Source organism: Cannabis sativa, chromosome 9 (genome assembly GCF_029168945.1).
Source record: "Cannabis sativa cultivar Pink pepper isolate KNU-18-1 chromosome 9, ASM2916894v1, whole genome shotgun sequence".
In the NCBI taxonomy this organism is placed as follows: domain Eukaryota; kingdom Viridiplantae; phylum Streptophyta; class Magnoliopsida; order Rosales; family Cannabaceae; genus Cannabis; species Cannabis sativa.
Window position 1 is genome coordinate 9,227,512 of NC_083609.1, and position 13,917 is coordinate 9,241,428.

The window sequence follows — 13,917 nt, forward strand, 5'->3', positions numbered from 1 at the left end:
TAAGGAAAAAGAAAAAAGAGCAAAAAAAAAAAAAAGAAGAAGAAGGAAGCTGGATGAGAAGAATGAAGATTGATGAAAGGAAGCTAGATGGGAAGAAAGAAGATTGATGCATGGCAATGAATGAAATGGTGGTAATTTATAGGCAGAGGAGCTTACTTCCCATGCCTACACGTAGTAAAAATTGAAGAGCTGAGTAATCTTAATGAACAGTAAAAAGATGAGTATGATGCATGAGAGTGAAAAGATTAATCAGTAATCATCTTTGAGCCATAAAAGATTGGTGTGATGCATGGAAACGAAAGAAGAGCATGATGATCCATGGACAGGGGGAACACCAACCCTCCACGCAGTAAAATAAAAAAAAAACATAAAAAAAAATATAAATAGAAAGGTGAGTGATCAACTTGAACAGCAAAAAAAAAATTGTCTGTGTGAAGAAAAAAAACGTTGAGCATTTCTTCCTTAAACACAGACAAGGGGGCTAATGTTGATGAGTAAAAAAAAGGGAAATAGAAAAGATTGTGTAAATAAATAAAATAATGACAGTAGAAGGAGCAAATTAGTAAATAGATGTATAGATGAATAAAAATATACATGAATAATAGCCGCACAAAACCTGAGACGAATGTATACCTGTGTTTAGGTGTGAATGCATAAAGGTAAAAGCAGCTGCCACTTGATTTCTTTACGAAGATAGGGTTCACCTCAAAGAGGCACGATACGCTACCCCTATAAATACACTCACCAAAGCTATCAGCTAGAAGGACAGACAGAGAGAAGTAAAGAGGAGAAAGAAGGTGTTCAGTCCCATCACGCTTGTCTTATCAATCTTCAAAGAAATTTTCCCTTTGCTTTCTATTCCCTTTGCTGTAGAGGCTGTTTGTAAGCGTCGAAGCATAAACAGCATGCTTGCATACAAACTCTCTTAATCTCTCACTTCAAACCTTTCAGAAAAGATAAACTCCAAAAGAAGAGTGTGTTTATATGCACGCTCTTTGTTTACCTTCTTCTTTTCCTTTCTTATTTATCTTATTTCTCTCTACACAAAAAACAGTTTGCGTTGATACTGTTTCTATCTCACTAAAAATACCCATTTACACACAGTTGAGACCATTAATCTGTAAATCTCCATTTTATTAATAAAACCTAATATAGCTTAAATGCTACCGTAGACGTAGGCAAATGATTTTCTGCCGAACTACTTAAATTTGTGTGTTACATATTCTATACATATATTTATACTTATATGCGTATTTAGCAATATATACATATAATTTCTGCTTATAGTATATATTATGCTATAATTACGTTTATTTACATATATATATATTATGCTATAATTACGTTCATTTACATACATATTATGCTATAATTACGTTTATTTACAATATTTATATTAAGTTTATAATTATTTATTACGCATTATATTATAAGCTTTGACTTATTTATTTATCATATATTTATAATTAAATGTTTAGCTAGAACCCCTAAACAAAAAGTAGTATAAATAGTTTTCCATCAAATTAAATGAGCTAAACTTTAGCTAAAACACTACTTACAATTTTTGATGTGTGGGGTTTATTCACTACAAATTTGGACAGTTATGTTAATTAGGTTTGTTAGTTAAAATCGGTTAAATTTGTTGGTTCCTGTACACTACTCATTTTGGGATACGTGAGCTGAGTGTGTACTGGTGTTGTGAAGGGCGTGGGAATTTATAACTCATGGCCCTCGAGTGAACTTGTTTTCAGTAAGAGCAAGACTCCATTTATTCTGTTCTTGTCCATGTTTGTACACCATATGAGCTTCATCTTCAAACAATAAAGGCAAAGCCTCAAGGCAGTTCCTCCCAAAGAGTAGATCTAAGTGTCATAGCTAGCTTGTGATCGAACCTTGTAAACTCACTGTGTTCATATACTTTGTTTTTATATTCTTTTTATCATTTTCTGGTTTATGTTTTTCATTGTTTTCTTTGATTTATTTGATTTGTTATGTTCTTGGAGGGTGTTTGATTCACCACAAATGGTATCAAAGCACAGGTTACTATTGAGGAATCAATAACAGTGAAAAAAAAAAGTTGAAAAAAAAGATGGCAGCAGCAAGATTCGAGGTGAACAAGTTTACAAGGGTCAATGACTTTGGTCCTTGGCGAATCAAGATGGAGGAACTACTCGTGCATGAGGGCATTGTAAGTGCCATAATGAAATCTATCTCTAAAGAAGGAGAGAAGATGCCAAAGAAGGTCTCTCAAGTAACTGAAATGAAGGCTCACAGTGCAATTCTATTGAGCTTGGGTGATGAAGTACTTCGAGAGGTTGTAGAAGAAGAGACTGCCTTGGGTATGTGGAACAAACTTGAATTGATATACATGAAGAAATCCCTGGCAATTAGCATACATAAATCAATTCAATTTCTAGAAAATTACTTAATATAATTTCATGTTCTTTTAAAGCATAAAATTGAAATTAGTCAAGAATATAGCATCACCAAGCACACGGATTTTTCAAAAAATAAATGAACTTTTCAAATCATGCTATCTACCTACTTTCAAATTAACTCATATTAAGCAAATTAACTCACATTAAAAATTAATTTTAGAACTAAAAAAATTAAATTTAAATTTTAAAATTTAAGTTCACCCCCCAAACTAAAGTGATACATTGTCCCCAATGTGACATTAAAAACTAAAGGGAAGGGAACTTACCTGAGCCCCATGTCAGTATGGCGGTGGTGGTGGTGGCGGGTAGAATCCACCTCTCGCATCCATGAGGGCCTTTGTGCCAAATGAAGAAAACTGACCTCCAATGTTGCAATTTTCAAAACTTTCCTTAGATTGAGAGTCACCTTCATAATTCCCACACAATAGTCTTTTCATACGTCGTCGAAAAGTTCGAAAGCGTTCTTTAGACTTCCCTTTCTTCTTGTTGGTAGTTACTTCTCGATCATCCTTTACAACTTCCACTCGACAACAAGTAGGAATTTCAGTTGCGGCAAATACCTTGAAAGTCTCTTCTTCTTTTTGAACACGCAACTTTAACTCCCCTTTCTGTACATCAATTAATGCTCTTCCCGTTGCTAGGAATGGTCTTCCAAAGATGATAGGAATATTCTCATCTTTCTCCATGTCAAGTATTAAGAAATCAGCAGGGAAGATGAACTTACCAACCTTTACCAAAACATCTTCAATTATACCCCGAGGATGAGTCAAAGAACGATCTGCCATCTGTAAAGTCACTGTCGTGGGCTTGGCTTCCCCTAATTTTAATCTTTTAAACATAGATAGGGGCATTAAGTTGATACTGGCTCCCAAGTCACATAAAGCTTTTGTTTGTATCGAACCCCCTATTGAGCATGGAATGTTGAAACTACCCAGATCTTTTAGCTTGGGTGGTAGTTTCTTTTGCAGGACCGCACTGCACTCTTCAGTAAGTGCCACCATCTCAAATTCTTCCAACTTTCTTTTCTTAGATAGGATATCTTTCATGAACTTCAGATAAGTTGGCATTTGTTCCAAAGTCTTTATGAATGGGATGTTTATATGCAGTTTCTTGAATATTTCAAGAAATTTAAAAAACTGCTTATCCATCTTATTCTTGTGACGTGTTTGAGGATAAGGAATTTTGATGTGATGGTCAATGCTGATTGGAGGTGGTGTTTCTTTTTGTGGAAGACCATCAGTAGTCTTCTCTTTCTCTGGTGTAGGTGTTGTATCTACATCATCTGCCTCCTTTGGCTTGTCTTTGTTTGGCCCATCATAGGTCTTACCACTTCTCAAGGTAATTGCATTACAATTCTCCTTTGGATTGACTTCAGTAGTGCTAGGCAAGTTACCTTGAGTCCTGTTAGTGTTTTGAGAAGCCAACTGCTCCACTTTGTTTTCCAAGACCTTAATGGATGACTTAATCTCTGTCATGAATTGTAGCAACATGTCTAATTGAGGATTAGACCCTACACTAGAGTCATGTTGTTGTTGAGTTGGCTTTGCTGAGGATAAAACCCTTGTTGTTGCTGATTATGAAACTGCTTCTGGAAGTTCTACTGACGACCATAATTATTCTGATAGTTTCCAATGGTGTGGGCTTGCTCCATTGGCAAACTGTCGACATCTATAGGGCATGTCTCAGTAGTATGAGGTCCTCCACACAACTTGCAGACAACCTGAGCTTGTTTGGCTTGTGCAGTCACCAACTTTGTTAGTGCCTCCACCTGGGCTGTCAACTTGGTTATTGCATCAGCTTCTTGCATACCTGCAACCTTTTTAGTTGGGTCTCTCTCTGTTGACCATTCTTGATTAGTTATGGCCATTTCTTCAAGTAATTCAAAGGCCTCATTAGCACTTTTCCTCATGAAAGCTCTACTAGCGGCAGCATCTATCAGTGTTCGGGTGTTGTTCAGTAATCCAGTATAGAAGTTATGCACTTGTAACACTTTTCAATCCCATGGTTTGGGCACTTCCTCAATAAGTCCTTGAATCTCTCCCAGGCTTCATAAAGAGATTCGTCGTCATGTTGGGTGAAGTTTTTGATGTCAGCTATCAACTTGGCAATCTTCGCAGGAGGAAAGAATTTGGACAGGAATTTCAGGGCCAATTCCTCCCAAGTGTTGATTGAGTGAGTTGGTAAAGAAACTAACCAACTTTTGGCTCGCTCCCTTAGTGAGAATGGGAACAACCTTAACCTAATGGCGTCATCGCTAACTCCATTCACCTTGAATGTCTGACACAGCTCTTCGAAGTTGGCGAGGTGCATGTTTGGGTCTTCTGATGACAGTCCCCCAAACTGCACCGAAGATTGGACCATCTGCAGTATGGCTAGATTGATTTCAAAATTGTTGGCATCGATGGCAGGTTGTCTCATACAAGATCTAGCCCCTGTCAAGTTAGGAAGCAAATAATCCCTCAGGCTACGGTCATTGTTGCCATTATTAGCGTTGTAAGCCATGACTTTGTTCAATCTCTACTGCTGCTCTTTCCAATCTCTTCCTTCTTCTGTTCTTTTTACAAGTCTTCTCTATTTCAAGTAATCTCACGATTGCACCTTGACTTAAACCTGAAAAAGATAAGATTCTAAAAAAAACAGGATTAGTACTATAATTGAAAAGAAAAACCAAATTAGAACAAAATTTAATTTTTAATAATATTAACTAACAATCCCCGGCAACGGCGCCAAAAACTTGTTGCGATATTTTGCACACGCAAGTGTACGTATCGTTTCAAGTAGTAAACTCACCAGGAGTGAGGTCGATCCCACAGGGATTGTAGTTAAGTACGTTGAAATTAAACTTTTACTTCTATTTGGTTAAATAAAAATTAAGAAAGAATTAAAAATAAGAAAACTAGTAAGAAGCAATTATTTAAGAAAATTGACAGTTAATAAAAACTAGGGCTTCGATTTCAATTGTTTCTATTGATTATGGCCTATTATGATTATTTTTCTAATGTTAATTTCTATGCAATATCAGGTTTACTAAGGTAATTTATAGTCTTCCAGATATATAAATCTCAATTACATGCAAACTTTCTACTCTCGTGATAAATTTAACATGCAATAGGCATTAAGCATAAAAACCCTATAAGCTATCTAAACCATATAGGTACTCTCGTCCTATATCGAAATTCAGTTCTATTTTACTATAGCATATTTGACACTCACTTCTCAGATCTCGCATCAAAATCATAGATAGATAATTGGTGATCAGGCAATTAAAAGTAATTAAGCACAAATAAAATAGAATACATAGAAATTAGGGGGAAAATAAATCATATTAAAACCATAAACAATGTCAAACAATATCCATCTAACCCGAATAAAGTGTTTAGTTACTCATGTTCATTGTAGCACAATTACACATATTAACTTTAAGAAAAGAGATGAAAATAGAGAATAGAAGAAGAGAAGAATGTTGAAAACCCTGAACAATGCCTCCAATATTGCAGTTGATCTCTCCACTTTGCATCTAAAATTGCTCTGAAATTGCTTACTGAAATCAAATCTCTTCTTCCCTTTATATAGGCATTGAAGGCCTAAAAAGATGGAAAAAACGCACATGTTTAAATTCCAATTCGAATTTAAATTTTTGGGAAACCTCAAACGAGATATTTTTCCTGCTGCGTCGACTGATAGTATTTTGGCCATAACTCTCTCGATATTGCTCGGAATTGGACAATTCAAGATGTTACGGAAAGATAAAAGAGAGATCTAGAACTTTATGTTTTGACTTTTTCCAAAATCTAAATTAAAGATAGTCGAATTCAGGCTTGAAGTTTCCGCTTTATTTCCTTGCACAATTTCCTCTATTTTAAATATCATGATATTTTTATCTTTTTTTTCCCATCTTTTTCTCTGATATTTTTCTAATCTTCTTCTATTTTAAATCTGCACAAATAAAAGATAACAAGCCTGAAAATGCTCCAAACACGATTAAAACTAAATTAAAAATATACTAAACTTAATCTAAAATTAATACTAAAAATAACCTAACAAAAGAAGGTCTCTCAAGAAACTGAAATGAAGGCTCACAGTGCAATTCTGTTGAGCTTGGGTGATGAAGTACTTCGAGAGGTTGTAGAAAAAGAGACTGCCTTGGGTATGTGGAACAAACTTGAATTGATATACATGAAGAAATCCCTGGCAAATAAACTCTATCTAAAGAAGAAACTTTACACCATGAAAATGGATGAAACCAAAGAGCTTAGAAAGCATCTTGATGACTTCAACACAAACTGATCCTGGGCTTAATTAAACAACATTGGGATTAAAATTGAGGAAGAAGATCAAGCTATTCTTTTTCTAAGTTCTCTACCAAAGAATTATGAACACTTTGTAGACACAATCCTATATGGCAAGGATGCACTGACCATGTCTGAAGTAAAGGCTGCCCTAAATTGTAAAGAGATTGAAAAGAAGGTTGATGACAGATATGAGACTGGTGGAGAAGGATTGTTTGCTCGAGGAAGATCAGAGAAGAGAGACTTCAAGAAATCCAAGATTGGACACAAGTCTAACTCCAAGAGCAGAAATGCAGCTTGGAAGAAATACTTTTATTGCAAGAAAGAATGTCATTTCAGGGATGAATGTTACCTACTGAAGAACAAGCTCAAGAGAAACAAGCAAAGAAAGAGGTGAAGCAGATGTTGCATCAAGTGGCTATGATTTTGCAGATGTCTTAGTTGTCTCAAGTGAAGATTCAGAAGGAGAATGGATTCTTGACTCTGGTTGTTCATTTCACATGAGTCCAAATAATTTGTTCACAAGTTATGAAGAGAATTCAGTTGGTAAAGTTCTTTTAGGAAACAACAAGGCATGCAAGATTCTTATTGGCAATGTTGACATAAGATGCATGATGGCATAACTCGATCTGTACAAAATGTATGGTATCTGCCTGATCTCAAAAGAAACTTATTGTCTATTGGTATGTTTGATAATCATAGATACACAGTTACAATAGACAAATGCACTCTTAACATTTCTAAAGGTTCACTAGTGGTTGTTAGAGGTAAACTCAAAAATGGTCTGCACTACTTGATTGGTACTGCTGTTCACCTGCTGTCAATGATGTCAAAAATGACAGCATAAACCTATGGCATTCGAGACTTGGTCATGTTAGTGAGAGAGGTCTCACTAAACTTGACAAGCAAGGGTTGTTTCAAGGTGGATTGAGTGGCTAACTTAGTTTCTGTGAAGAACGTGTTTATGGTAAAAGTTGCATGGTTAAGTTTACTACTGGTCAGCACACTACCAAAGAAAAATTGGCCTACATACACTCTAATCTCTAGGGTCTATCCAAAATCAAGAATCTTGGTGGTGCAAGCTATTTCATTAGCATCATAGATGACTTCTTAAGAAAAGTATGAGTGTTTCTCTTGAAGAGCAAGGATGAGGTTTTCAATACTTTTGTCACTTGGAAAAGATTGATTGAAAATCAAACAAGATGCAAAATTAGAAAGCTAAGGACTGACAATGGTTGGGAGTATTGCTCAAAGCAATTTGATGAGTTATGTAAGGAACATGGGATAGCTAGACACTTAACAATTAGGGATACACCTCAGCAAAATGGTCTTGCTGAAAGGATGAATAGAACTCTTATTGAAAGAGTAAGGTGTATGCTAAGGGTGCTGGTTTGGATAGACCCTTTTGGGGAGAAGCTGTTCAGACAGCCTGCTACTTGGTGAACAAGTGTCCATTTGTCCCATTGAAGTTTAAAACACCACAAGAAGTGTGGACAGGTCAAGTACCTAAGCATGATCACCTAAAGGTATTTGGCTGCACTGCCTATGCTCACCACAGGAGGTCAACCTATAGCTCTAAAATGCACGTTCCTAGGCTATCCTAATGGTGTGAAGGGTTACAAGCTATGGGTTAGAACCAGCGAACAAGAAATACATCATTAGCAGGGATGTGGTTTTCAATGAGGAAGAAATGGCTATGAAAAGGGAGGTCAGGATTACTGCATCAAAAAATAGTAGCAACAAGGACCAAATTGAGGTGGACACAACCTCATCTAGAGCAGCAGAGATTGATAAAGTCTCTACTGAAGATAACACTATAAGTGACACTCAAACTAGCCTCAGAAATTACCAACTAGCTAGAGATAGAGTAAGAAGAGCCACAAAAGCTTCTGATAAATATGGCTATGCTGAATTCAGTGCTTATGCTCTTAGTGTAGCTGAAGATATAGACAGTGTTGAGCCATCTAGTTACATAGATGCAATAACTAGTAAAAATAGTGCGGCTTATCTGAAAGCTATTAAGGAAGAGAAAGTATCTCTGAAAAAGAATAAGACCTGGATAGTGGTTAATAAACCGGAAAACTAGAAAATCATCAAATGCAAGTGGTTATTCAAACAGAAAGAAGGAATACTAGGGGGTGAAGGTCCAAGGTACAAAAAGACTTGTTGCCAAGGGATTTACTCAACAAGAAGGCATTGGAGTAGGTTGAGTTTGAATATCTTAAATATTCAATCAGAGTGAAGTAGGTTTTGTGAATACATGTACTGTGGTCAGATGAGTGGATAAATTTTGTATTTTTATGTTATTTTGTTTGTTTTGTATTATTTTTTTTGTTTGTTATTTTAGGCATGTTTAAAATTTTTGGAAACGTCTAATTACAGTCGTTATATTGTCGAAATTTTGGTAGAATTAGGATAAATTTTTATTTTGTATTATATTTTCCTTAAATGCTTTGGCTGATGGATTTTGGGTAGTTTATCTTTTATATGGATATAATAATATAACTTATTTGTACTTTTTTAATATGTACAAAGGTTTTACCATAGACATTATTCTCGGTATAAGTTATACCGACTACTTTTCAAATGTCCTTGTTGTGGTATTTTCAACACGCAAGTATACCTATCGTTAACAAGTAATAGACTCACAAAGAGTGAGGTCAATCCCACGAGAATTGTAGTTAAGTACTTTAAAATTAAATTCTTACTTCTATTTGGTTAAATAAAATTAAGAGAGAAAATTAAAATAAGAAAACTAGCGGAAGTAGGAAGCAAATAAATAAATAAAGGAAATTAATAGTTAATAAAAAGTAGGGTTTTGATTTCAATTGTATCTATTGATGATGACTTAATATGATTATCTTCTTATTATATACAATAGCAGGTTCACTAAGGTAATTTATAGTCTTCTCAAATGTATAAATCTCAATTACATGTAAATTCTCTACTCTCGTGATAAATTAAACATGTAAGATGCATTAAACACAGAAATCCTATAAGCTATCTAAACCGTATAGGTACTCTCGTCCTATATCGAAATTTAATTCCATTTCACTATAGAATAATCGACGCTCACTTCTCAGATCTTGCATCGAAATCATAAAACAATTAACATGATGGCCATGCAATTAATAAAAAACACTAGAATATTTATTTATATATATAAATACTAAGTTGTATACATATCAAACTCACTGCATTGCTTCTTTCTTTATACTCTTATTGTTCATTTCATCGATGGCTTCTTCTGTTGGAACATTGTGAAATTGTATAAACAAATGAAAAATCAAGTGTGTGTGAGTGAATGGAGTCCCACATGGGATAGAAACACATCATTAGAAGTATATATAATGTGCAAGTTTGAGATTTGGGTTTGGGCCCCAACTCAGTTTTGTGCGCATGGGTGAGGACTCACACATTGGACCACCACACACGTGTGCCGCTGCCGCCGTCCGACGGACCGAGCTGGAATGGTGGGCGGCTGAAGTGTCACTTAATTTTTTAAAGAAAAATTATTTTATTTAATAAATATTCATTTTTATTTGTAACATCAAATGAAGTAGGAAAAAGCAATCAATTAATGATATGCTTTTCACTGCCATGATCCAACTCCTCCATGATTATATTACCATTTTCTTACTATTTAATCTTGGATCGACTTCTCTATATAAGTCTTATCAGAACAATGTAAGATACATCCTTTCAACAACAAAAAATTTTCTTCTTTCTTACGATTTTTCTCAATGCAATGATTTAAGGTATAATCGAACGATATTGTTCGGTGTATAACATATCGTATACAAAGTCTGTTTTATCCTGGGGACGCCGTGGTTGCTAGCTAGACTATCATGCACACTTTGGGCAGAGCCGCAAAACGTCTTAAAGAAAGCGACATTGTCCGCGACTCAGCCATAATCTTCTATCGGTAATTCGATCCACCTTAGAAAGTTTTTCTACCTAACGATGAAGAAAGTTGCTTTTGTTCTCACTGCTCTGAAGCTTGTCGCCTCTGAAGCTTCTATCGACGAGGACAAAGAGGCTGAACGCGAGAAGCAACAAAAAGATTTGAACTCCTGGGTCGAAAATGACTTTCTCTGTAAGAACTTTATTCTTAACGGTTTATCTGACTATTTTAACTTAGATTAATCGGCAAACAAAATTTGGGATGCTCTGCAAATGAAATATGATACTGAAGAAGCTGGAATTAAAAGTATGATGTCAGTCGCTACCTCAAGTATCAAATGGTGGACGGCAAATCTGTGGAAGCCTAATCTCACGAGCTTCAAAATATTGCACATGAGATTATCTCAGAAGGTATGACTTAAGATGAACAGTTTCAAGTCGTTGTACTAATTGATAAGTTAGCCCCTTCCTGGAAGGATTTTAAAAGTACTCTCAGGCATAAGACTAAAGAATTTTCCTTAGAAAGTTTGATCACACACCTTCGTATAGAGGAGGAAGCGAGAAAACAAGACCAGAAAGATGAAGTGCTTGTTGTTTCAAACAACAACACTGAGAAGTCCACACCAACAGTTTTGAAGCCTAATGGCAAACATTTTAAGAATCAGAACCGCAACTCGAATTCTAATTCTAACCGTAACAACCCTTCCCGTCCAAGCGAGCCGAGCTGGGCTAGCAGGCGGGTGAGGTGTCATTTAATTTTAAAAGAAAAATTATTTAATTAAATAAATTTTTATATTTATTTTTAATGTTAATGAAGTAGTAAAAACGATCAGTCAATTATCCACTTTTCACTGCCATGATCTAACTCCTTCACGATTATATTACCGTTTAATATCTTAGATCGTCGATTTCTCTATATAGGTCGTATCAGAACGACGGAAGGATACATCCTTTCAACACAATAAAGAATTTTCTTCTTACTTACAAGTTTTCTCAGAGCAATAATTTAGGGTGTAATCGAACGATATTGTTCAGTGCAGAACATATTGTATACAGATGCTATTTTATCATGGAGACGCCTTGGTTGCTAGAGTCGCAAAATGTCTCAAAAAAGAAAGGACATTGTTCACGATTCAGCGAGAATTTTCTATGAGTAATTCATTCCAAATTTATTATTTTAAATTTGGCATAACATCTTCTTTTGATATGTTTCTCCTACTGTCTTTTCTACTCAATCACATCTCTTTTATTGTCCAAACCTTCCGCACTAGTAGTAGCTCAAGTGACCAATCAATACCTCACCCAATTAAATAAACCCAAAGGACGACTACTCTAGTTGAAACAGCAACAGTAAATAGACTCTTTGATCGCTGTATTATTGTGTAAGGTGCTATAATTTTCAGCTCAACGAAATATTCGATTTTGTTAAAAGAGTCAACTAAATAGTTTATAACAATACTCATTACCAATACAATATTATATTATATTACAAGTAGCCATTGACAAGCCATGTTTAACGTGTACATTATTACACTTATTGATGCTCATGTAAAAGCAGTATATATGCAAACTTAATTATCAACACAAGAATTTTCCAAAAAAATTATCAACACAAGATATGTAATACAGTAAACCAGCTACAACTTAATAAAAAAAAAAATACAAATAGACACTTATATCAGTTCACTCGATTATTTCCCATTTATGCAATGGATGTGAAGTTGAAATTTGAGCAAGTTGTTTGCCTAAACAAAAGAGATGAGCTGAAACCAAGCGTTGAAGAAGCCAAATCAAACTGAAGCAGGTTGTCCTCAATTTGATGCCCTCCAATCACAATAGCAGTTGGGGTGAACGGAATACCCCAGTCAACAAAATGAAGTGGACCACCGTCAACGAATCCAAGGCACAACACATTGTCACTAACCTGAACCATTGAGTTGGCACCAAAAATGGTCCACAATTTGTTGTTGGGCAACACCAAATCGATCTGAGGCACGCCAGGCCCCACTCGTGTGCTGCCGAAACTGGAAGAGTTAAAGCATAGCTCAAAAGGCGCCACAGCGTTCACTCTCGGGACATTAGCTACCGCTTTGCCAAAAGCACCAATTACGGCTTTGTAGATGGAAGTTTCCAACGACGTATAGGGCTGAACAGTACTAATCTTAGTTCCACCAGTACCGTCTTTAGCAATAGAGAGCAACGAAGTGTTTAACTTAACGTCCTTGCCATTGATTTTGATCCCCTTAACGCCGATGAAATAGTCGGCTGATGGTTCACCTTCGAAAGAAGCTCCCGCAGTGCTGACAGGGTTTAGGATGAGCGGTGTGTAGATAAGATTTTGAGACACATCCTTATTAGGAAGCATGATATAAGGTCCGTCCCCGAAAAATACGACCCCATTGGAGCTTAAACACAGAGCGAATTTTCTTTTAAAGCTGAAAGCCGCAGCGAACTGGGAAGGAAGAGCGATCTTCTTCCTTCCAAGACCAGCGATTCCGGTGACACTGGAAGCGAGGCCTTCTAAGAGGAATGTAGAGCCACAAGTGAAAATAACGTTAGGAATTGAAACAACTTTACTGGGATTGGAGCCGTTTGTGGATTGGATTGAGATAAAGTCTTGTGCTAATTCGCCACTTGTGCTTGTACGGATGAAAGGGTTGTAAGGGAAGAGACCACAAGTGTTGTTGTTGCAGCCTGGTTTTGGTCCGTCAAAGCACTCGCCGCAGGACTTTGATCCTGCGAGGTGGCACTGAGCCGAACGGCATCGAGCCGGCTTGTAAGTTGAAGAGACATAACCCTTTTCGCAGTCAACCCAAAGAAACCCGCCGCCGAGATCTATGGTGAGTTTCACTGGGACTAGAGGAGTCCTTTGGTTTATTTGGGTAAGGTATTGTTTGGTGGAAGAATCTTTGGTTACTGGGAGAAGTAAAGCCTTGGGGCGAAACGATGGTGTTTCAGCTACTGCGGTGGTTATGAGAAGAGTGCAGAAAAGAACTAAGTGAGTAAACGAAGCCATTGTTGAAATGATAACGTGATCGAGTTGATGATAGAATGCTGAGAGGAAGCATAGGTTTTTATAGCAGCTTAGATATTTATTATTTATTTATAATATAATATATATTTGTTGACTTTTATGATGTGTGACGGTTGTGTGATTTGTGTTAATAACTTTAATTAAATGAGAGAAAGAATATAAATTGTGCACTTCATAAACGTATATGGAAATTTGATTTTATATACTTAAAAAATTAAAAATATTTATTATTAAACCAAAACTTTTCAAAATA

General features: G+C 36.0%; 1 protein-coding gene across 1 annotated transcript; it reads right to left on the bottom strand.

Moving 5' to 3' along the window:
• Positions 1-12,073: 12,073 nt before the first annotated feature.
• On the bottom strand, positions 12,074-13,694 carry LOC115723006 (probable aspartic proteinase GIP2). Its single transcript, XM_030652401.2, has one exon. It carries the CDS (start codon positions 13,644-13,646, stop codon positions 12,333-12,335), a length of 1,314 nt encoding a protein of 437 aa, XP_030508261.2. The 5' UTR covers positions 13,647-13,694; the 3' UTR covers positions 12,074-12,332.
• Between the last annotated feature and the right edge of the window lie 223 nt (positions 13,695-13,917).

Excerpts from the sequence above, each read along its gene's own strand:
- LOC115723006 (XM_030652401.2), bottom strand. The coding sequence starts at position 13,646 with ATGGCTTCGTTTACTCACTTAGTTCTTTTCTGCACTCTTCTCATAACC.